The sequence below is a fragment of the Diadema antillarum genome, unplaced genomic scaffold (genome assembly GCF_040938485.1).
Source record: "Diadema antillarum isolate AM-2024a unplaced genomic scaffold, OU_Dant_1.0 scf00000019, whole genome shotgun sequence".
In the NCBI taxonomy this organism is placed as follows: domain Eukaryota; kingdom Metazoa; phylum Echinodermata; class Echinoidea; order Diadematoida; family Diadematidae; genus Diadema; species Diadema antillarum.
Window position 1 is genome coordinate 442923 of NW_027270908.1, and position 25657 is coordinate 468579.

Here is a 25657-nt window from a genome sequence, read left to right on the forward strand (position 1 = left end):
ATGCATATCAACAATGTTGGTGTGAAATAATGTTCTTCAGGCATATCATCTGATGCATTTATAGAGCAGTTCAAGTGCTACCAGCCTTATGTGTGCCTTGACATGGAAAAGGAATTATTCTGGTAGAATGTGCCGCCTCATGTAGCGACATTGTGTTCCACCGTCATAAAAATGTTTATCCATGCAGAACACTTCCCTGTTAAGTGGCCAATGTTCTTGGCTGTCTCCTGAAAAGACATGTGGATGTAATTCTCTCTCTATCATAAAGATGTTTCCAGTTTTATCATTCTGAGGAAAGCTTTTAATTATCTATACCTCTACAATGTACCAGCTTATGAAAGGAATTTTTTTTTTCCAGGGTTGCAAAAGGGACACACATACTTTAACCTTATTTTTGTGACTTTCATACAGACAATGTCATCATTCAAACTACAGCTTCAAAAAGTAGAGTTAAACCTAAGCAGTCTCAGGCAAGATAAGTTTTTTGAGCCCACAGTTAAAATATCTCTTAGTCCCAGCCGTGATAAGAGTTGGAGGAGCCAGTTTAATGGAGTGTCCCTTCAATTCTTATGCAGTGGTAAGATGTGACTAGGATGGTTTCATACTGTATACATCATAAATATATTTGGCAAATTTGGAATTTTGAGACAAATTTGCGAGTGGTTGAATTCACAATTGAGATTCACATTGGCAAAATAAGAATTTTCCCATTTGGGAAGAAAAGTTGATGATTTCCCACTTCAGAGGTGATATACAACTTATTGTTTTACAGGATACAACTCTGTGCAAGTATGCTAGTGGACCGGGGAAATTCACAAACATAAGAACACCATGAAAATAAGCCAGTTCGGAGTTAGCTCATGGGCACATTGGTACGAATGACCTTTCTTTTTTCTCAGTTGATTAGGGGCACTTCACTCGTTTTCAGAGCGACATAATGCATTTATAAGCTTTACGTAACAATTTATGGGATTCATCAATCTCGTTCAAACAAAGAATAAACTTGCGTAGACCAGATGAGCAGAATGATCTGTCAATTCACACTTGAGAAAGCATCCATTTCATTATTTTGCATTGGATGTATTGACAATCTCTTTCTATTGATATTGCCAAATACCACTTTTGCTGTCAGGTGGATGTGCTGGCAAGCAGCATTTATAAGGATTACATGAATAATCATTACATGACAGATGCTTATCCCAGTAAATTAAAAAACCAACATGCCTGTTGGTCCGAATGACCTTGTTTCTGCTCATGCGCAAAGTGGAACTCCGAACTGGCTTATACTACATTGTACATGTACAGGAAAAGGTGCTTTGGCTTGAGTCTTTGAACACAGGATTGTGTTTTGTCAGATTATCGATCCTCTTTTCCTTTCTACAACATCACAGACAGCGAAGACCTGGTGGCGTTTCTCAACTCTGTCTCCGCGGGCGACATCCTCCTCATCGTCACCTTCGACGACGCCACCAACAGGCTGTCGCCGCAGGCCGTCAAGATGTTTGAGGACATCTACGGCAGTCGCCAGGCCCACCTCCTCAGCTACCGCTCCATGTGGGCTTTCATCGGCCAGAAGTACACCCAGCATGATGGCAGCCATGAAGCGGTAGGAATCCCATCTCACAGATTCAGTTTATTCAGAGTAGAGTTGTTTATTCATCGTTCATGACCTGAAGTCTGTTTCATGAAAGTTTTACGAGAGACGTTTCACTCATACTGTGGAGAGACTTCATGAAATGGATTTTGCTTCTCTTTGTAAAGTCTCTCCTAGCTACATATCTACATATAAGCGACTTTGGTCATTTCTGAGATTTATGTAAAGACTTCTCTGTGATGACTTCATGAAAGGGACCCCCAGTCTGGTAGTTTCAGGCAGAAGTCAGAATAGTTGTTGTTCAAGGCTTTGTATGATACAAATTCTCCCTATTCAAGCGTAATTATATCCATAAAAAACATTGGCACATTTTATGAAAGACATGGTTAAACTGATTAAAAGTAGTAAAATGCCTTCAAAAGAAATTGGAAAGCAGAGAAGATTGTTGTCAGAGTTTCAGCCCGGAACTGAGCAGCAGTCTCTGTGTGCATCAGGCCACATATATATCAGTGGAGAGCTTAGAATGTGGGAAGCTTTATAGTACCGAAAGTTATTAAGCAATATGTGGTCATTTTATCAGGCTGATATGTTGATTGATCACAGTGCTATGGTCAGCGTCGTCTCATTTTTATCTGCAGATGACCCAAATGAAAAAACCTGAGAGTGAGTGGGGAGTGCAGACGGAAATCAAGGGATGTTTTTCTATACCGCGTGAGTATGGGTTGTCGTTTTGCAATGTGTGACATTGCTCATTAAGTCGAATTAGGAAATGTCATGAGTCATGGGTCAAGGGGATGTGTATCGTTCATATTAAGAATGTAATAAAAATGAATTTTGTGGAATTCTCTTTATATTACATCCATACATGAAGTCACAAACTGTAGTGGTCTTCTCATCCAGCGATGGCTGCACCGCAACTAAAAATTCAAAAACTAACTTTTCAATGGATTGCCCGATTTTCCTCAAACTTTCACTGATGTGTTCTACTATTAAATTTTGTTGCATTTGCTTAATCCACGTGTATATTTGGGTTTTGTTCTTCTTTGGGTGCCTGAAACTTTCCTACACTTCCACTTTCATTAGAAAAAAAGCAAACCCCAGTTTCCATAAGAAACAGAAATTCTTAACTTCCCATTCTACTATCTTTATCAAGCTTTAGTGTGCTTTATGTTAAATGGTAAAATGTTAGTCAACTTTATTAATTCACCCCGCTTGTGAGATGTCAAAAATCGTATGAATGCATTGGGTAATAATAATAATAAGAAGAATATGGAAAATTTCAATAGCGCTTATGATGAAAATGTTTCGAAGTGTTTTACGATTACCAAAAGAAAACAAACATATAAGTTGACTATGAGTACAAATAATTCACAATTCCATAATCATCAGTTCTCTTCTTAAGAAGAATGGGTTTTGAATAAATGGGTACAGGAAAAATTATGATATTTGTAAAAAAATTGCAGTGGGCGAGAATCGAGAGCCATCGATATTTGAGGACAAACCCCAGCAGAACTTATGCATGGTCAGCCGGGTGTGTGAATCCAACGAGGTCGCTGTCCATGTGGAGTCAGGGCGAACGTCTCAGGGAATGAAGATCTACCCCAAGGTCTGCTTTGAGGGCAAAACGTGAGTTGCAGTCTTCAAAACTCCCCTGTGGCACAAAGTTTAAAACCATGGGTGCCAACTGCACATAATGTCACACCGTCATCGCTTCCCATTGTTGTAGGCGTTGTTGAAACGGTCCCGACAACTTATATGATTTTCTTTCTTTCATCAGTTAGCAGTCAAACTCATAATTTCATTGCAAAATATGAAGTTACAGTAACAGGGACAACAGCGATGCACAACAATCTATTATCATTTACTGTAAAAGTGAAAATGTTCACGCATTTTGCGCAACCAGAAGCTAACACAAAAATAAAAGCACATGAATATTTTTGCATGCCATATGTTCCAGTAGATAATGTCCTGATTCCGCGGAAAAAAGTCCATGAAAAAATTACTCATGCAAAAATTAAAAAAAAAGATCATCAAGTCATTGTGTTCAGGAGGAGATAAGTTACAGTGAAAAATGAAAGATGCACCACATTGCAGTCAAACCTGCCATAGCAGTCACCTGTCTATAACAGCCCCCCCCCCTTTTTTTTTTATGTCTCCCTTGGATGACTGCTGTAGACAGGTTTGACTGTATATCTTTTCTGTGGATAAGAAATTGTATTTCCCTTTTGCAGCCCTAAAAATTAGATTCCTGTCATAAGCTGTAATATTGTAGAGGTATGTAATTAAGACCCTTCCTCAGAATGATAAAACTGCTAGACTTCTTTATGATGGAGGGGAAACAATGCTGTAGTGTTGCTGAGGCTACAAGACCTCGTATTTGCAAAACGTCAAATGTTCAGGGAGCAAAAATACATGGCAGCCAAAGCACTATATCAAATGAGATAGCCTTTCATTTAACATGCCGTGGTGGCTTCATTTTTTGGGTAAGGCAGTTAGGATTTGGACAGGACATCACCGAACCAATTATCTGGCCACTAATCAAAGAAATTCATTTTCACCAAAATTTGAGATACAAGGTCTTGTCACCCCAGCAACGATAGATTTCCAGTGAATTTATTCAGACCCTAAAAAACTCCAATCAGTATTCTTTTTACAAAAGGGAAGTATAAAGTGACATGGGGTTGGTATTAATTTCTTAAAAAGCAAAAAGCAAACAAAATCTCTGATGTGTATTAACATAAGATTTCATGCAAGATGTTGGGAGACATTATTCTTGAACCATGCAAAATTTCTTGATGTTTGCAAGAGGGATATACGACCTTTAGGGTTTTGTCATTAAATATGATCTCTTACTGACAATCTTTGCAGAGTACTAAGTAACTACTGGATTGATGAGGTCAAACCAGCCAAGCGAGGCCTCAACTTCCTCGTGATGAACCCCAACACCGGACAAGTCGTCAGCTCGGGCAATTTCGATACATACTCGTCAGGTGAGTGAATTGATTCAAATGTGGCAGTGATTTACTTATTTTCTTTTCTTTCTTTTTGTTAGGGGAGTAGTTTACATAAAATGACAGTTTCATTGGACGTTCACTCAATGCACATGTATATGAAGGTGAACTTGTCCTTTAAGCACTGACTGACTTCAGAAGCTGAAAGGAAAATCATGAAATATTGGGAATGCAGTAACCAAAAGGCTCATCAATATGACTCATTGATGTGGGTCATCAACGAGGACGAGAGCATTTAAAGAAATTTTTATATTCCTGTAGAATCTTGAAGTTGGTCAAACTAGGTTAAAATGGTGGGCTTAGAATTAAAAAAAAGAGTAGGTGTTTGTGTTTGACAACAATGCTGCACCGCCGCGTACTGTGTAGTGTTACTGAAAGCCACCCATTTGTTACTGACAAATTTGGCAAATGTTCCTGAATAGCATCCTTTGGGGTTGGCATCTCTGTAAATATGCAAAATGTTGTCACATTAGATGTAAGGATATGTTGTGACAAAGCTGTTTATGCGTTGATCAGATTTGAAGCTTGTTACATTATATTTGTAAGGTCAGATATTAGAAAATCTGCTGAATACATCATTACAAATGTATTTCTTCATCCACGATCAGAATTGTTACCAAATTTCCCATGATAGGCCTTTAATACTTTGACTTTAATCTTTTCGAACAACACCTTATTGTGGTAATTGTGAATTATACAGTATTTGGCCTATTATGTCAAATTTTCTCATGGTCATAATTACAGAATATCTAGGTTATGCAGAATTATGTAATGGCATGGTTGTAATGGATGTCGACATGGAGTTGGTTGTTGGTGAGCTTTTTGCATGATTTGGTTGTCACTTTGACAGATACCCAGGACCTGGCCTGTGCAGACTTCCTCAGATCTGTGTCCAGTGGGATGATGGTGATTGGATCAACATTCGATGAGGCTTCACGAAAGTGAGTGAAAAAAAAAATTAATGGGGGGAGGGGGGCTGTTTTGTATGTTGGTTCAGACAGGTAATTGTATATTCAGTTTGGGGTTAGGCTTTTTTTGAATATTTCATTTTACATTTCTTTATACTCAAGATTTTACTGATGGGCTATTTTAAAATTAAGCTATCAATTTCTCATGAAATGAACTGTAACAAGCTGAAGAAAAAATTTAGATAAATTGAAATGGACTTAATTGAATTGAATTATTATGATCTCATACCTCTATTTAGGCAAAGAATATACACGTATGTGAGACTTATGCATCATTGATGTCAATGATTTACTTGCATGAAACAATTATGCCAGTAACTATTGAGGAAACATAAGAGAGATAGGAAAAGGGCTACTTGCGTACACACCGGAGCAAGATTTGAAAATGAAATGGAAGTATCTAAGTTTTTGCACTCATCCTTAAAGTTGCATGGAGCATTTCTAATTTGTAGATTTCATGCCGTAAGTTACATACATCCTTGCCACAGCGATGACATGAATATATCAATGAAGTTATATTTCATATTCTCTTCTTTTCTTTTCTTTCTTTTTTTTTGTGGGGGGGTTCTTTTCGTTGTTTGATTGCAAAAATCTTTTGGTGTGTGAAGTAGTGATTTCAATACTTCCGTTTCCATTTTTTTTTTAACCATGTAATCCAGACTGGGTCAGAACACGAGAAGGGAGCTGCAGAAACTGGGCAGCTCCATGATCCAGGACCTGGACTACCGAGAGATGTGGGCCTTTGTGGGCCAGAAGGGGATCCAGGGCCTGACCCCGTACGAGAAGGTCAGCGAGGATGTGATCGACGGTTGGGGCACCAAGGCGGAGATCTGGGATTGCATCCCTAAATACAGTGAGTAGCAGTAAACGAAGAAATTTAAAAAGATTAACAGACAGGAGTTTGCAGTGGAAGTGTGCACACAGATGGACAAATGTCAGTCATGCGGAACTGCAGATGCATTTCTAGAATTCAGAACTCAAAGTGAACCGTATAATTGGCTTCACATATCGTCCCTTGGGTGACAAAACTTTGTATCTCAAATTTTGGTGAAGATCACTTTTTTTTTAAAATAATTGTCATATAATCAGTTAAGTGATGTCCTGTCCAAATCCTAGCTGTCTTTAATACCCCCAAAATGGTACCCACATGGTATGTCAAAGGAAAGGTGATCCCATTTGTTATAATGCTTTGGCTGCCATGTTTTGTCACTCTCCTGAACATTTGACATTTTTGAGATACCAGGTTTTGTCGCCCCAACAGTGATATTATATTTACATAGAATAGTGGAAGTAGTGAGTTCTACTGCAACTTATTGACATATAGCCCTTAGTTGGCATAGATAAACACTGATTATTCTGTGTTGTGAGTGATAGCCTTGATGAAATTCATGGACATACATAATCAGGTGAGATTCAAAGCCAGGACCTCCTGATTGCTAGACAGGCGTCGTATCCACTGAGCTTCTGCCCGTCAGCCAGTGATGGTTCTAATCCCTTGTAGCAGTGGGTACTGCATATTTGTTCAAAGTAATGATTCCATTAGTGTGTTTGCCTTTTTTTAAAAAAAGAAATGAAAAAGAAAATACCCTAGTGTTTTAACAGTGCAGTAGCTTTTAGTGCCCCATTCAGAATGAAAGACATTATCGTCAAAAATTGTGATCATTTGTGGATCACAATGAAATTTGCTGCGAGTTTGGAAAAGATCTTTCTATTTCTCCTGTACATCACTTTTTGGCCAAATGTTTGCTTCATAGCATTTCATGTGACCTGTAAAACTGAGTGAATAAAGATTTGACAAATTGGAAGAAGTAATCAAGTCAGAGATATGTTTGTGACGTCTGGGGTGATGAGACGTGACCGTACAATCTGGTTTTGATGGGGCAATTTTGTGAAGTTGACTCTTCCACAGAGCACAAAAATATTCATTTTGTAGTTTAGGGAGCTTATGATGAACATTTGTGATACAGCAGTTTCCTACAAGTTTAGAATATTATTCCAGCTTCCTTTCTTTATGGCTCAACTATCAATATCAATTTCTTTAGTTTCCCAAGTAGAATGCACTGAATGTGCATCTGACAATTACACAAAGGAAAATAATGTGAATGTGTTAGAACAATATGGTGCAGTCTGTGAAGGAATTGACTTAACTCTACATAGATACACAAATAAATGTATGTTTTTCAATAAGGATTTGAGTAAGGTATTTGTGGAGACTATTCCACAAAGCGCCAAAATATATATAGAGCTTCCACGAGCAAGAGACCACTTCTACCCCAGCCTTAGGAATGAACTATTTTATTCAATTCAATGATTGAATTAATTTGTTCTCACCTGACCGCTAAGAAAGCGTTTGAGTAGTGTGTTTGTGGAGACCATTCCACAAAGCAGCAAAATAGTATAAAGAGCTTCCAAGGGCAAGAGACCGTTTCTGTAATGTACCGTATGTCCCAAAAAAAATTACAACGGGAGCTCTGCAATGATATCTTTAAAAATAGTGAATCAATCTAAATACAAATTTGGGGTATGAAACTATAACTCATCGCCCACATCTTACAGAAAACCCCATTCGATTTGCTTCAGTGGTCAAAGAGAAATGAGGAATTTTGTAGAGGATGTCGGGAATCTCTTCCCTCCAAGTTTTGTCTATTGTATTCACACACAAGAGTATCGAAGTGCTAAACTTGGAAGAATCAGACTCATGACATGCTTTGCAACAATCCACATTTCTCTGTGACCGCTTAACCAAATTGAATGGGGTTTTCTGCAAAATAGAGCTAAGATGTTATATTTTAAGACCTTGAAGTAGCATTTAGACAGTTTAATCATATTGGGTGTTATCAATGCGAAAATCTGATTGTAATTTTTTTGGGGACATACTGTATTAAAAGGGATGTTTCTTTTCCTACAGCCTAGCAACAAACCATTGTATTCACCTGCTCCCTTCAATTAAGTTTCTTAGGTAGGAATTACATGGCATTCATCAGTTGTTGTTAGGTAGGGCGAGACTCTAGCAAACTCTGTGGTTGTTAAGGTGATCCTTTATTAACAAAGCATGCATAGAATTCGAATGCATTGCAGAAACGGTCTATTAGTGAAAATGATAAGAATATTTGCCAAAGAGTTTATCTGTTCATTGGTGACTTTATTTATGTACTGTGTAGGCCATATATTTAGCGAGTCTAATTTTTCGGGAATTGGGACTTCCCGATGATTTCGCAAGTGGTTGAATTTGCGATCATGGAGTACAGTACTGAACAGAGAAATGTATACGTGCACATCACATTCATAGCAGGATCAGAGTCAATATTTTCACATCTTTGAATTTGTGAATAGCACCTGACTCGCAAAATTTGCGGAAAATAAAACCTCAGGAATTTGTTTATTATTAATTAATCTAGGTATGTATTTATTTATTTCATTCTATTTCATTAATCATTTTCTTATTTATTTAGACTTTGCTATGTGACTGCTTCACTCATCGTACTCATGTGATCATGGTTTCTAATTGATGAAAAAATGTAAAATTGAAAGTATTCAATGTCGTATTCTTCCAAAAATAGTTCAGGGTCGCGATCCTAAAGAGATCATCAGACCCATTCGCAGTAATTATATGAAAGTGTGTAAGTATAATTGATCCTGATCCACGATCGATTACTTTCTTTGCATTTCTGTTTCGCTCGAGGCATATGGTTTTGCATAACAGCTCTTGAATTATTTCTAGTTTTCCTTGCTGATAGACTCACAAACAGTTCTTTGTGGTGTCATGGAGTTCACTTGCTCAAGATTTGGTTTTATTTTCTCTTTCTTTACATTGTATGCCAGGAAAAGTGTATGATGAAGTGATTGTTGGATCATTGAACAAGTTTCTGATGAATCCTTGTTAAAAGATTGTCCTTCACCTGTGACAAGATGTGGATCATGATTAAATAGACTCTCCCATGTTCTTAAGAGAAGAGCGTTCCTTTTTAACTGCAAAATCTGGTGATTAAGAAACTAGCATGAGATTCAGAGTCTGAAAATGGAATTGGTAGATAAGTTTCAGAATTTTTGAGAGGAGGACTACCAGTAAATCTACATGCGAATTTTGACGTTGATGGTCCATTGCGGGCATCCAAGACTTTCTAGTGAATAAAAAAGAAATATTTGTCAGATCACCTTAGTAATTCGTACACAAATAATGAGGTAAATTTCTTACAATCTTAATTTTGTCACTGATTTTGATTGTTCCTTCACTGCCCCACCCCCCCATCTGATCCTGTGACATATTTATGTGTCATCTGGTCCCCTCCCCTTCCCTATCCCACATGACTTTTTGACCCCACACCCCACCTCTGTCATGGCGTCACTGGAGCTGGTGCATTAACAGGTGTTTGGGTGTGAATACTGCCTGCAGTACTATGTTGTGCAACAGACCATTTCTGTAATGTATTCAAATTCTATGCATGCTTTGCTCACAAAAGATTGCCTTAATAACCACAGGGCTTGCCTTACCAACCACAGGGCTTGCCTTACCTAGCAACAACTGATGAATGCTAAGACCCCGTTTACAGTGCGGGGCTGGGCCGAGGCACGGCCGAGCCGCGGCCAAGCCGAGCCCCGCATTTTTGTCCGTTTACCCTGCCGGGCTCGGCTGCGCTTTTGATTCAAACCTTTCAATATTTTGTCGTAGTGGCGCTCTGCTTGGAAACAAACGCAATTTGGTATTGTCTGGTTTTCAGACCCTTTGCCAACTGAATTCCGTGGCGACGAAGTCGCCGTTCGGGCAAAGGCCTTTGCCAAAGGAAAAAACCCTTTGCAGGACAAAACCACCTTAAACTATATTAGTTTTCGACGTTGAGGGGGTTAATATCCTGAATAGCGAAATAGTAGGGCAGAGGGTTTGGAAGCCAGACTAGAATTGACGCGCATTTGGCCCAGTTTGCGTTTACACTGAGAAAAGGCCGGACTCGGCTGCGGCTCGGCCACGGCCGAGATCACCTCCAGAGCGTGGCCAAATGCGAAGCCAATTTTGTCTCGCATTTGGCCTTTTGCGCGTTTACACTAAAATGAAGAGGGTCGAGCCTCGCACTGTAAACGGGGTCCAAGTAAACTTCTGCCTGAGAAACTTAACTGAAAGCAGCAGCAGGTGAATAAAATGGTTGTAATGAGGCTGTAGGAAAAGAAACATCCATTAATTTTTTATACATGACAGAAACGGTCTATTGCTCTATTGCAAACTGTCTGCCTGTTCTGTGCATTGATTTTGCGAGGCACTTTTTTCCCTTTCCCATTATATTATAAAAAGTGTAGAGTACTTTTTGATATAATAATACATTTACTGAAAAAGGACATAGCATTGTGTAATTGCAACACCTTAACCATGAATTTAAATGTCACAAAAATTCAAATTCATCATTCTGCAAAGTTTGTTTTCATTTTCACGTATTGTTTGCACTCAGACTACGAAGTATGAGTGTGTGTGTGTATGTGTGCCTGCGCCTGTGTGTGCATTTCCTATTCTCCTGTGCAGAGTTTACCATAATGCAGTGTGGAATATGTGCAGAATGTTCATGAATCGTGCCAAGCGTAGCATCATTTAGTGATGCGTAGCCGTGCTAAGATCCAACTGTTGAAATTTGTATCCCTGTGGGTTGGAATAGAGTGCATTATTGTGGCATGCAGTTTCTGTAATCTCAAAGTCTAAAACTCACATTCAGTGCCATCTCCTTGGTAACCGTGCTTTGGTCATATAGCAAGATGCAAATTCTACTCTCGCGTGGAATGCAGTATACTTTGATATTTACAGGAATCCCCTGAGCTACAAGGGGCAATTTAGATCGTTAGTAACTACCAGCTGATTGCCAAGGTTTGGAACCATGACTGAATCTTGTCATTGCAACATGGGGCCATTTACATAGTTAATAATTACAAGCTGATCACCAAAGTGATACGAGTGAAGTTAAGTTGGTTTGTCACAGGGTATGACTCTTCTACTGATGTTTGTAAGTCTCCTTCAGTAGACTTGGCAACGAGGATAATGTGTTGTGCCAAAGGGCACTACTGCTAGGCTGGAGCTCAAAAACTGGGCTTGCATAGAAACTTGTAGTCTTAACTGCCCAGCCATCGCAGTTCGTATGTTGCCATGGCAACTGCATTCAATGCCACCTACCATTCTCTTTATTCCATTCTCCCATGGAATACATTTCTAGGAATGGAGTGTGATTCAGATGAGTATCGTGCATGCATGCAATTTTGACATATACATGGATTATCCAGAGTGTTTTAGTTTCTTTGGGGGTCAGTAATTCATTTGTCTTCTATGCATTCTCTTCTTGCAGTCAATGGGTCGTCAGTCCGCGGGGCAGTGATTGGTCTGAAGAAGAAGACAGAGTTCTGCCAGAAGTACCTCCACAGCTTCCGCGACATGTGCTCCCCGGTCAACGTCCACCGGCCCATCATTCCCCTCGACCTCGACGACGAGAGTCTCCGGGCGAACCCTGCCTACGCCACACCCATCATCGTCGTACCAGGTACGCTCGACCCAGCAGGCAGCATTCTTTTACCCTCTTTATCACACTACTCAGTACTGCAGTGATGTCTTTCAAACTGACCTATCACCTATCAATAGTCCAAAGTCCGATTTCATACAACGTTGTATCACAACCGCCTGTTGTAATAATTGCAGTTATCATGGCAACAGCTACAAAAAGTCAATCTACCTTGAATATTCTAGCTGTTGATGTTGCTACTGCAGAATATTGCAATGATTGTAAGTGCCCCATGATGAAATGGTCTGTGAAATCGATGACTCCTCTCTAACAGCACTTCATACAGTGGCAGATCCAGGTGGGGGAGCACCGGGCGCCCCCCCCCCCCCTTTATTCATTTATTTTCAAACAAAAGAAATAAAAAGAAAAAAAATGGAGAGGTGGTGCATGCGCCCCCTCCCCCTTTAATTTTGTAAAGGTGCCCCCCCCCCCCCTTTTTACAGAATTCCTGGATCCGCCCCTGGACTTCACTAACAGTGTCTGTTCCGGCTGCTACATGTAGGTTCAGACCTGGAGGCCCTCCAGCGCACCCTGGAGTCCCTCGTGGCAATCCCAGGCTTGAACCCACAGATGGTGGTGGTGATCCTGGAGGGGAACTTTGCCCAGCCCAATGAGCTGGTGGCTGTCTACGGGTTCCGAGCACACTACATTAAGGCCAAGTCGCAGTACCTGTGTGAGTAAAAACGTTTAGACCCTTCAACTTGTCGTGAATAAACTTAACCTTTTATGGGTTTGAAATGCTTGTTGTCACCCTAAGTTTAACGTGGACAGTGGTCCAATTTTGCAAGTGTGAGATCGACTTTCCAAATGTTATATATCTCATTTGTGTCGTAAAGTAAATTGTCTAATGTAAATTGTGAAAATAAAAATGTAAAAATTACTCCAGTATCGTTTGAGCTTGAACAACTTACAACATGTACAGTTTTGAACATACAGTAAACCTCGCATGAGTCGAAGCTCTCGGGACTGAAAAAAATGCGTCGACTTAAGTGAACTTCGACTCTCGCGAGAGTCGATTTTTTTTCGACTCACAGTTATGTACATGTATCATAGTACATTTACATGCATGTGTGTGTGTGTGTGTGTGCGTGCATGTGTGTGTTTGCATTCAAATTTGTCTGTTCTTGAAGATAATGTTCTTATTTTGTTCTAAATTGAACATGGAATTTGTATCAATACTAGTAGTTAAACGTAGATCTGAGAATGTCTGCGCTAATGTGGCAATGTGCATGTGCTATGTCTATGGTGCAACATAGGTAGCCATTGCTGGCAGACATTCTCTCAGCTGCGTGCTTTCATCTCGATCTGTCAACCTACCCCGTACCTGAGACAAACACTTTTCCAGGCCCATCCCACCTCCATTGAACAAAACTATACAGCCAGCCGGTCATGCACAAACAAGCTCCGCCCACTTGGCCTGTCACTAAAATATTAAAGCAGCGATTGGCTTGACCAAGGAGTTCTAGCTTGACATGGATAAAGTATGGATGTGCTGTGTGTATGGATACAGTATGGATCGATGTGCTGTGTGTATACATGTATACATGTGTATGTATTCGACATGCGTGCGGAGCGGTGTGCATGCTTACCTGCAGCAGGTCAGGGACGGGGTTCTGCGACATGCCAATTTTTTTGTTCTCCTCTAAATGTAATGAGAATGCCGGACAAATCTTCTTCGGCTCAAGTGATGTAAACTACGTGTATTTTGTACAAAAGGGACCGAATGTTTTACTTCGACGCAGCCGAAATTCGACTCTCGTACTTCAGCTTATCCACATATTTCTTAGAGAAAATAAATAGGGAAAAATCGGGACTTTTTATTTTGCTTCAAGTTAAGTGATTTTCGACTCACTCGACGTGGACTTATCCAAGGTCTACTGTATCTGGTACCTCATAAGTAATAGGCAGGTTTGTCAACATGGATATTGTATACTGAAACATGATTTTCAAGAAGAAATTTAATACCCTCTTACAAACAGGATGTCAAAATATGAAGCTACATGAGCCCAGTGTTAAAACAGGCATGACATTTCATGAATTAAGATTTATAAGGTAACACATGATATATGTGACAAGATGTTATGCAGTGAATTATGTGGCTAGCAATATCAGATTTTGTCCATCATTATGCAGGGCGAAAATTGATTGTAGATTTGGAATTTTTTTTTGTACAAGATTAGTAATAAAGTGATATTTTACACTATTACAAAATGGTGCTAGGCTCTTCCCTTCTCACCCGCCGTCAGTTCTTAAAAGTGCCATGCAGTTTCATCTTCAAATTATATTTGATAAACAGAGTAAATTTAACAAAACCATGGTAGAAAATTCTACCATCCTGATAGATTAGTTTCACTCTCCTTGTTTACAGTGCAGGGCTGGGCCGAGCCACAGCCGAGCCGCGGCTGAGCCCGGCCTCAATTGCAGTACTCGGCCCCGCAATTTTGTCCATTTACAGTGCCAGGCTCGGCCCGGGCTGTTAATTTAAACCTTTCAATATTTTGTCGTAGTGGCCCTCTGCTTGTAAACAAACGACTATTATTGGGAGCATGCTGGTCGCAATTTGGTACCACATTTGGCCCAGTTTACGTTTACAGTGAGAAGAGGCTGGGCTCAGCCACGGCCAAGCCACGGCCGAGACTACCTCCAGAGCGTGGCCAAATGCGCGGCCGATTTTGGTACCGCATTTGGCCTTTTCACTCACTGTAAACGGGGTCTAAGGTAATTCAAAGATTGCCGTAGCTTTGGACTTGATAATTGTGAGAAAAAAGTAATGCATCATTAAGATTCAGCTGTTCTGGAATCTACTGTATAGGCAGCATAATTAGCCAGTCTAATTTTTTTTTTTTTTTTTTTTTTGAGAATGGAGACTTGCTGTCAAATTCACGTGTGGTTAAATGCACTTGTCTATTCACACAGTTTGCACTCTCTGACTAAGGCCTACCAAACTGTGTTAGCACGCACCGTATTAATGTAGTGTGTAACCAGTATATTTATGCATACACATAGTATTAACTTCAAGTTGATTTTGATGTTTTTCATTGTTACATTCGCACTTAGTATTAACAACTTCAAGCTGAGATTGATATTTTTCATTTTCCGCATTCGCAAAGAGCACCCATCCTAGTGAAAATTCAAACCTGTGAAATATGCCGTATACAATATGTGGGAAATGAATATCTGCTTCTGTGGTTGTGTGTTGATGCAGATGCCCTCCAATCCGGCATTGAGGAAGGAATGGCCCTCTTCCCCAAAAGCGAATTCTTCATCATCATCGAGGAGTACGTGGAGGTGGCGCCAGATTTCCTGCGCTATTTCTCACAGACGATGCACCTCCTGGAGCAAGACGACACCCTCATGACGATTTCGGCGTGGAATGAGCATGGTGCGTTTTCTGCGATTAGCTTCTACAAACCTTGAATATTTGCTAGAATACATGATAACTTTTGTTTCTGCCATATTCTTGTGTGTTAGCTTAAAAGCACAACAGTTCTTAAGAAGGGCTCAAAATTCATATTCAACCCTATGGAATTTGCTTGCAGTACATCAAAATGTTCTGCCTAGAAACTTGTGTGGCTGGAGCGATTTGTCGTGATAATAAATTGTTTTGGAGTATTTTGAGTTCAAAATTGTAAAAGCAAATGGTATGAGTATTGCAAGACTATGTACAACAAGGGAGGTAAGGAGCATTGCACTCCAAATGCACAGAAAAAGGAGAGCAAGCTACTGAGAGAAAGAATGTTATAGAGAGGGAGAGGGAGGATTAACGTCATGGTATGTATATAGATTCAAGACAGTTTTACTTTCTGTGACACTTGTGGGTGCTATTAGCCACTCATGTGCTCAAAGGAAAACTTACGGTTGTAGCCAAGTGGCCTGTATTGTCTGGGTGTGGGTCATTTCAAAGATGTCTCTTCTCTCTCTCTCTCCCTCAAGTTTCATTGTGAGAGATGTACATCATTGTGTCATTAGATCATAGTTCATATCTCATTGACGGTATAATGGAAACACTTAATCTTATTCTCACTTCTTCCCACCCTATGAGAACTGTAATCTTCTCGCTAAATGAAAGAACTGCAGAAGTAGGAATACTTTTGATTACCCTTGCTTTGCACTTTAGATGGAGAGCTCTTGAAGAAGAAACATATCACAAGTCATGCTTTGATGCTGAATTCATATGGCCAAGCGTCAGTTGTGCAAAAATAGCATCATGCCATGCACCCATGATGTAGTTGAAGCTAGTTTTGACACCACTTGGTCTCCAAAACAGTGCAATTTCAAACTATATTGCAAGCGTTTGGTTTTGGTTTATGGGTGTAGGCAGTTTCAGAGTATACTGCTGCATTTGTGAGGTGTAATTGGCAGTATACCCTGTGTGAAAATGAACTGCCAAGCATGTTTTGTGCCAAGAAGGAAAAGGCTTATTGCTTTGTACCGTACTACTATTTACATTGATTTGATTACCAACATGGATCCATGCTGAAAAAGAATTATGGAGACATTTCTTTACTGGGGCTAGGTCTTCAACAGTACTGTACTGTTGTAGTATACCAATGTAATCGGCATTATAATCAGTGCGAACAATGAACTGTGGTGTTTAATGCTAACTATCATCGTTGCTTCATATGTAGTGTTGGTATATTTCTCTCTCTCTCCCCCTCTCTCTCTCTCTCTCTCTTGTAGGTTTCAAGCATACCTCTGGTGATGTGGACTTACTATACAGAGTTGATATCTTTCCTGGATATGGGTAAGCCATTTGTTCCGTTATATATTTGTGGCATCCAGAATTAGGCAAAACTGCAATATACTACTAGAGATCACTTCTTAATCAAGTATCCAAGTTATCAAATTGGCAACATGGGCAATGGTGACATATCATGTGCACCTGTAAGTACACCATAATTCTTCTTGCTCTTGTAAGCAAGAAAACAATTACAGCTTTGGACATCTTAGTACGTGGCAACTTACCAACTGACTACTGTTTATCAGTAAATGAGCCTGTTGCATAGTCATAATTTATATCCTAAGGCACTTTACATGGCAAAGAGTAGCGACCATGATATCTTGTGCTTTTTATAGCTCCAGGGTGCACTCTTGCAGGAGTGATGTATTGCAGTCAATATATCAAAGGCTGTGCAGAGATTGGGTACTGTGAATGAAGTAAAGGTACAATTGGGACGTGGGACTGTTGCCAACTTAAGGAGAAGGACAGCACAGTGATTTTAGTATCAGATCACATGGTCTTAGATCTCTCATAAGTCATGGAAATTATCTTCAAATATCTTATGAAATGATAAAGAGGAGACATTGATCTTGGATGCAGTGATCTACAGTCAAGTACACCTACTTCATGGAAGTTAGATCATGTTTGGCATTAAAGGGATGGTACAGTACCGATGGAGATGAGAATTGGGCTTTTAATTTTTGTGAGATACCAAGAAAACACTTATGATACAGTACAGAGCATACCATTTTAAGAGGAATTCAAAGTTTATTTGATGAAAATCGGGTTTGGAATGACTGAAACATCCAAAAACAAAGTAAAACAAAGTAAAACAAAGCGATCGTAATGAATTGTGGGTCCCACACTTTAATAGAATCGCTCTTTTTTGGATATCTCAGCCATTTCAAAACCGATTTTCATCAAATAAACGTTGAATTCCTCATAGAATTACATGCTCTTTCATATTTCATAAGAGGTTTCTCGTTATTCCACCCAAAAAAAAAAATGTTAAAAACCCAAAATTAGGTCTCAACCAAAACTGTACGATCCCTTTAACATTTTACTGTTAATTGACAATTGAAGAGTTTGTTCGCAAAAACTGATAAGTCCATATTTGCCAAATGGCGATATTTGCAATTAAAGGTCAAGAAAAATAAGGAGAATAATAAGAAAATTTTTGCTTCTTTTGACCATAACTTCCAAAATGTACCTTTATATGTAGTGATTAATATGTAATTTAAAAGGTAATATATTGTACTTTATGACAGAGACTGTACTTCAAAATCTTCAAAAATGGACTTATCGGTTTTTGCGAACAAACTCTTCAATTCTAAATTAAATCACTCTTCAGGCCCAGTGGACTCCTGTTATAAAGAAGTCATAGGGGCCGGCAGTTTTCTTGTGTTATATCGAAATTTCCTTGTAAACGAACAAATAAACAGTAAAAAATATAAAGTGGATAATATTGCAGCCTGAATTTTGCTTTGTTGGAACCTTGGCGTGCATTTTACTTTCACAACTCTTGACTTCTCACAAAATTTGCAAAAGTTTCCATGGACATGAAAATCTCTGGTTTTACAGCGTGGCATTTTGCACAAATTTCTTGAGTTTATACAGAGCCACTAGACTTCTTGTTAAATATAAAATCATAATTGAAAATGTCACTTTTTCAGCGTTACATTGTCATCTCCATTTGAATGCCATCAGTTAAGTACGTAAGAAGCTGTTATTAATAATGTGCTATTTATATATTTAGTACAGGATGCTAGCAATGATTGGCTGACATGGCTGACTGTGTATACCGTGTATTTAGCGAATCTAATCTTTTGTGGATTAGGAATTACTGAAAATTTCGCGAGTGGTTAAATTTGCTATCATAGAGTGCAGTAATGAATGAGAAATGTACATGTGCTTCTCCCATTCATTCGGGATCAGAGTTGATATTTTTATGCCTCCGCCAACGAAGTGGCCGGAGGCATTATGTTTTCGGGTCGTCCGTTCGTCCGTTTGTACGTCCGTCCCGTTTTGTTTTTGTCGATATCTCAAGAACCATGTGGTGGTTTTGCATCAAACTTGGTATGAGGGTATATCCTGGGGGGATAATACTTTGTTTGGATTTTAGGGTCACAGGGTCAAAGGTCACAGGTTATTTTGTGAAAAAAAGGTTGAAAATTCATGTTTTTCTCCATATCTCGCAAATGGTTCAAGGTATCTTCATGGAACTTAGTATATATGCTTGTTCCAATGGGCAGTGATTATCTAGAGAAGTTGGGGGTCATGGTTCAAAGGTCAAGGTCAACTCCTCAAAATATCACTACTTTCCTTATATTTATGCAATGCCTGAAGGTTTGTTTTTTTTTAACTTGATGTATACATGTATTACCCAATATATATTCTGTGGGAAGTTTCTTGCCAAAAGGTCAAAGGTCAAAAGGTCAAAGGTCAAGTGAAAGTGCTGAATGCACTTTTTCCTCCATATCTCAAAAGTAACTCAAGGTATCATCATGAAACTTACATATTTATGCATGTTCAACCTAACAGTGATTCTCTTTGGAACTGTGAGGTCAAAGGTCAAAGGCCAGGTTTAGATAATGCTATTTTTCCATTTGATACTGAAATTATACTTTTTCTCAATACCTTGAAAATTACTCAATGCATAAACTTATAAAAGGGTCAAAAGTCAAGTAAAAATCATCAGTTCCCCAAATACCTGCACTCTGACATTTTAATCATTCATCCAATTGAACCTAGTTCTAGGAAAGTGAACATTCAGCACATATGTGTCAAACCTGTCATTTTGATATTTTGCCAATTGTGTGAAACTGTCATCACACATTGTCAAGACATTGTACTATAGACCTATTAGGAGAACCATGCATTATAACGGAGGCATATCAGTCGTCGTAGCGATATATCTAGTTCTGTATTAAATTTACGAACAGCACCCAATGCACAAAATTCGTGAAAATAAAAACCCCGCACAAAATATGTGTTGTATTGAATACTCGATCTGAGTCTGGATTTTCTTTTCCCACCGCTACTTGTGTCCAGGTGGATAATGAGAAGGAGCATCTGGAAGAGCCAGGTGCAGAAGAATGAGTTGAAGTGTTGCGCCGACCAGACATGGAGGGAGTGGCTGAGGGATGACTACAGGAAGGGCCGCGAGTCCATCGTGCCCGACGTGTCAAGGGTCAAGAGAGCCATCAAGCCGGGCATCTACGAGGATCGGCCGTTCATGGAGGAGTATCTCTCAAATAGGACAATTACAAGGTAGGAGGTGGATTCCTGGGTGTCTGTATGCAGTTTAACAGCTTTAAAGAAATAAAATTACTCATACTGTTTTTCAGCATGTGGTTGTTGTTGATTTTGTGGAAGTGGGGGGGGGGGAGGGATGGGATGATACTTCCATTTATGTTTAGCCAATCTGAAATGTGCTAGTAATTCATTGAGCAGGTTTTAAACAAGGGGCAATGATGTGCTAAAATGTTGTGTCAAAAGTCAAATCTTAGACTCTCCTTCATTAGTGACAGCCTAAGCAGTGCATTCTAGTTACTAGATGCCATTTGCTACAACTTGATGCTACACTTGGCAAATTAAACTAAGCAGTCTGTAAATTAGCGTAGGTCTTCATGTGTTCGATGCTGGGTGGGTTGACTGTCTAGGTCATACTGGCTGTAAAGTCTTCAACCATTGACCTGAATTGTTAATGACATGACACTGTGTTTGCTTTACATTGTTTGAAGTAGATAAATAAACATTTAAAGGTCACATGTTTTGCCTCACTTTAAACAAATTTGCAGTGATCCAGAGACGGAACCGAAGCGGAGCTATTACCTCACGAGTGCGGAGTACGAGAAACACATCAAAAGTCTAATAACAAGCAGTACTCCGCTAGATCGTAATCATCTGATCGGCTGCGAGACGCTGGGGAAAACGTCACTCGACCTCACCGAAATGCCGAGGTGAGGTTTATGGACCCCAGAGTGTTACAGACATTTGTGGTTCAAAGGTTATCTGTGTTACGTCTGTCATTGAAATTTATCTTTTAACGATGGGTACGATGTCAAAACCATGTGTGGGATCAGGAAATACGAGTCCATGACAGGAATGTGTATCCTGAAACGAAAGCAGTGTGTCTGTAGTGGAATGAAGAGCAGAATCAGGTTAATAGACAGCTAGAGATTTAATGAATGAGCACCACGATTCTGCAAAGTTGCAAACCTATGTACATAGTAGTCTTCTGTATGACAGCTATTAGATTTCTCATGAAAGTGTTAAATGTAATGGTGTAATGATGCACATCAGTGTGTAAGTGCTGAAACCCTAGAGGCAATAGAAGCGAGTGCATCTTCGGCCATTTCTAATTCACAGTACGTGGACAATTTCTATGATTGCTTCATGGTATAATGCGTGTAAACTATTATACACTATGATTCTAGGTACTACGTTGTGTTTGTTGGATATGCAGGGGCGGATCGAGGAATTCTGTAAAGGGGGGGCGTGACTAATATTTCTAGTGCCACTTCCGGGTTTCATTTCATTGTTTTTCTTTTTATTTCTTTTGTTTTTTTTACGAAAATTAAAGGGGGGGGCGTGCGCCAGTTGCGCCCCCCTCTTGATCCGCCACTGGATATGTGTCCCGTGCCAAATGCTTGTCATGACTTTCTGTATGACTTTACGAAGCACTATCACTTACATACCTGTGGCCAAGTGCTATTTCGTAGATATTAGCCAGTCCCTACTAGAATTTATTTCATGGGCATACATGTAGTAAATATCATAAAATGATGGAACAGATCCTTATCAAATGATTGGTTTAGAGCATACACGTGCCCAGGCATTCATTTTGCCTAACATTTAATTTTGCTTACGATTATTCATTAGCAAGGTACTGGTGTAATGAGCGGTCATTAGCACTTTCATGTCATGATGCATGGTAGGCATACGTAAAAGGGCAAGATGTCATCGTCTCGTTTACTTACGAAAATGACTGACGTGCAGCAGAATTTTGTTGAATGACAAGAATTTGCTTCATCATTTTATAAAGCAAATAATACATATCATTTTGTTGGAGCATGAGTATAGTTTCCCACACATACGGTGCCTTCGAAACATTCAAAAAACCCTCGGCTATCACCTCAGGCATGTTAGACTGTTCCAGAGGGACTGTATGTTGGTCATTCTTACTATGTCCTCACTAATGTGTATTATTTGTATATTCTCAGCCAGTCTTTTGACTGGCAGTCTGTGTCACTGGCACACAGCTCTAGTGTAGATAATATAGATTTGTAAGGAGATTTATAGGACATTTTCATGGAAAATTAACATCATAGTGATGCACGAGACTTTTGAAAAGCCAGATTACTGTTGACAATCTGCAGACTGAGCAAGCTCTGAATTTGAGGATATGGATCAATTTAGTTTGTGGATGTCACTTCAGAAATTATGATCAGCTTCTTTTGATGGCGTGCACTGTTATCAGATCATCTTTAAATGGGTGACACTGTTATTTTTTGTGTGTGTATTATGCATTTTACATTGTTTTTGTTTTGTTTCTTTCAATTTGCTCCAACAGAGGAATATATACCTTGTTCTATAGACAGGATTCTGAGACAGACTACAAAAAATTGATAACTTTGGCAAAATGCCTCAAAATATACCTCTACCAAGGAAACACAGTACGGAGTTTACACAAGGGTGTGTTAAGGTGAGTGATCGCATCTGTAATTTCTTTGTTTGTTGTTGTTGTTTTCAGGTACATGTATTTATAAATATCATTGGAGCAAACCTTGTTCTACAAGTTGTTAGATCTTGAGATAGTTATGGCGTGGAATTTCATTTTCAGAAAAGAATATCCTAGATTTGATTGACATTGTCAGAATTGAATACCTTCGAGTGCATTTCAGTGTGTGTGTGTTTGCCAAATTAACGAAAACTACAGAAACTTGCTATGAAGAATAGATGACAATTGGACCAACACAAAACCCCTAAAAGCAAGCAAGCAAAAGAAATAAATAAAATAAACTGTAGAAATAATAAGTATGCAGGCCTGATGATAGCAAGTCTTATCATTGTTCCTTTTTTTTTGCTTTTTCTTTTTGTAAGAATTGAATTGTTGAAATTTTTTTCCAACATACACATGCACTCTCTTGATGTCTCCTTTTGAATAATTGAGTCATAAAAGCAAAGCTTTGCCCGTGTAATCTCACAATGTCACGACGAACACTATCCATAACTGGAAAAGCACCTGGAGAGTGCAGACCACCGCCAAGCAGCTCATTTTCACCACCTACTGTATACGCTATATATTTTGCGGGGTTTTTATTTTCGCGAATTTCGCGAGTCGGGAGCTATTCGCGAAATTAACAACGCGCGAAAATATTACCTTCCAAAATGAATCCCTTGCCTTGATGATACGAACATTTCAGTACTAGTATACCATGTCAAGGCTTACCGAACAGACCATACGTCCACGTCTACTTTAATACGAATACTGTAGAGAGCCAATCCATTGCGCCACAACGTTACAAACGCGCGGCGTGTCACCCTTGGATTACATGTACCGTATTAGCACTAGCTCTTGCGTTTGCATGCCGCTACATGTCAATTTTAGGGGCCGGGGCTTCGATCGTATGCTCCAGCTGGTTGCCGTTGAATTTACTCGTACCCCTCGTACCACTCGTCAGAAATCTAGCGCGATGGACTTAACCACTTCAAAAATGTTGAATTCTAACTTACTATTTCGCAGAGTTTGGTAAGTTTTTTTCAGGCAGTGCATAGCTAGTCATTCTTATTTGCTAGTAAGTTGAAAATTCACACTTTCTTTGCCACTTCATATTTTCTCTGGTCCCCCAATCGCGAATTTAACCACTCGCGAAAATGTGTGACAGCGGCAATTCGCGAAAATTTATGTACGCGAAAATTATAGCGTATACAGTATATACACGCATGTTGAAAATATCCCAATTTCCCAATGTAAATACAAAGAAGCCTTGTGTTTACCTCATTAGCTTCCTACTGTGCGGTGCCTCAAGCATGCGCTTTAGTTCATGTATGCAAACCCGAAATAGTTTATTAACCTTTTTTGCCTGAAGATTGAAAAATATCTCTAAAATTCTTTAAAATTCCTGGATCACTACCAAAATTTAATCGTTTGTTCTTTGTGTCATTATCGACTTTTTCTATAAGTTTCATCCAAATCCATTCTCAACTTTTGAGTTATTTTGCAAACAGACAAACAAACAAAAAACATACCCTCCTTGGTGAGGTAATAATACATACATGTATTAAAAGGTGGAACCACACACCTACACACACACACTCCTATCCACCCATACACTAGTATAGTAGGATAATGTAATGAGAGTCATTTGAAGTCAACAAACAGCTTTTGTTTTCTCTCCCACATTTGATATCTCTGTGGGCTGGTTGTGTAGGAGATCTGCAAAGCAATGGCATAGGCTTCAATTGTGTTTACATACCACATGGTACCATTGAGTGCGCCATTCATTTTTATATTAAAGCAAATTCTGTAACTCTTTTGCACAAATTCCTCACTGACCAAGTATTTGGATCATGTTAAGGGTAAGCTGACTTCATCAATTCTTTGAATATTTGAAAAATATATTATATCACATAGTCCTGTCTTCTCACCACACACTATATGTATATAGATAGTCCTATACATAGCAAACATTTGCAAATTACATGTTGATATGTCATGAAACATTTAAGTTTTTTTTGTTATTTTTTTTTGTTTTTGTGTACTGAGAGTTTATTTTGGCATCAAATTTTTCTGTTATTGGCCAGGACATATCGAGCTGAATTATGAGCCACAGTTCTTCAGAGCCTTGTGTGTAGCTTAGTTGGATGTTGTGGGGGGTGCGACTTTAATTGCTTGACATTACAGCTGTGTGTTGTCAACAAGCAGCTGAGTCCTGCCAAACGCAGACAGGCCCAGACGCGTGCGACTTTGTCGGGGCCCTTGGGGCGTGGAGTGGTAGCGTCTGAGTGGTGGCCTCACCCTCTCCCCCGCCCACTCGAGCGCTACCAGCACATCTGAGGAGGAAGTGTGTTTTGCAACAAGATATGCGCCGCGGCTACTTGAACTCCCTCCCACACACAGCTATTTCGAGCTGTGATGCTTGGCTCGGCGATCGACTTATGCATCAGATTGATAGACTTTGGAACCGCGTCCTTCTGGCGAACACCACAGCACAATTATGAAACCATAGCATGATAAGGCACCTTGCAATATCTTCTATATATATGGTAACTGAGTAGTAATTAGTAATTATAATGCATATGTCACTGACGGTCAAGGGTGTTTATGATTTATCAGAAATCATTCTGTATTGCAGTACTTGAAGTGCATGGCTATCTGGTGTCATTGATGGACATTTACTAACAAATTTTTATAATATGTTGTATCATTTTTTCTGTATGCAGATAGGTCAATTTCACACACACACACATACACACACACACACACACACACACACACACACACACAAACAAACAACTGCTTATTATGTTACAGTTCACCTCAAGGCTCTTAAAGATTAATTGACAAAACTAGTATTACAGCAGCAACAAGAAATAAAAGGACTAAAACTGTATGTGGCATAGTTAAGATGAAATCAACTCCCTTACTAGATGAACTTGAAAGAGGTACAATTTTTGTCTTTGTTTTGTTGTTGCAGAGCTATCATGTTGCATTGCGCTACTTTCATTTTCATTCATTTTTCAGATTGATGTACCAAGGTCAGCAGCTAATCATATTGGGAACCAAGTCGCCGTACTACGCATTCAAGCCAGAGAACGCGGTGCCCTATTGA

At 39.3% G+C, this 25657-nt stretch overlaps 1 protein-coding gene across 1 annotated transcript; it reads left to right on the top strand.

The window, feature by feature from the left end:
• Positions 1 to 25657, top strand: LOC139728432 (protein O-linked-mannose beta-1,2-N-acetylglucosaminyltransferase 1-like). Its single transcript, XM_071639379.1, has 14 exons — positions 1 to 19; positions 1392 to 1606; positions 2233 to 2305; positions 3058 to 3220; positions 4463 to 4584; positions 5456 to 5546; positions 6233 to 6426; positions 11891 to 12082; positions 12603 to 12773; positions 15306 to 15482; positions 16781 to 16844; positions 19872 to 20090; positions 20621 to 20782; positions 25570 to 25657. The coding sequence occupies exons 1-14, from the start codon at positions 1 to 3 to the stop codon at positions 25655 to 25657; spliced, it is 1950 nt and encodes a 649-aa protein (XP_071495480.1).

Coding starts and splice junctions, on each gene's coding strand:
- LOC139728432 (XM_071639379.1), top strand. Junction 5,547..6,232: donor TTCGATGAGGCTTCACGAAA/GTGAGTGAAAAA, acceptor CATGTAATCCAG/ACTGGGTCAGAACACGAGAA. Junction 6,427..11,890: donor GGATTGCATCCCTAAATACA/GTGAGTAGCAGT, acceptor CTCTTCTTGCAG/TCAATGGGTCGTCAGTCCGC.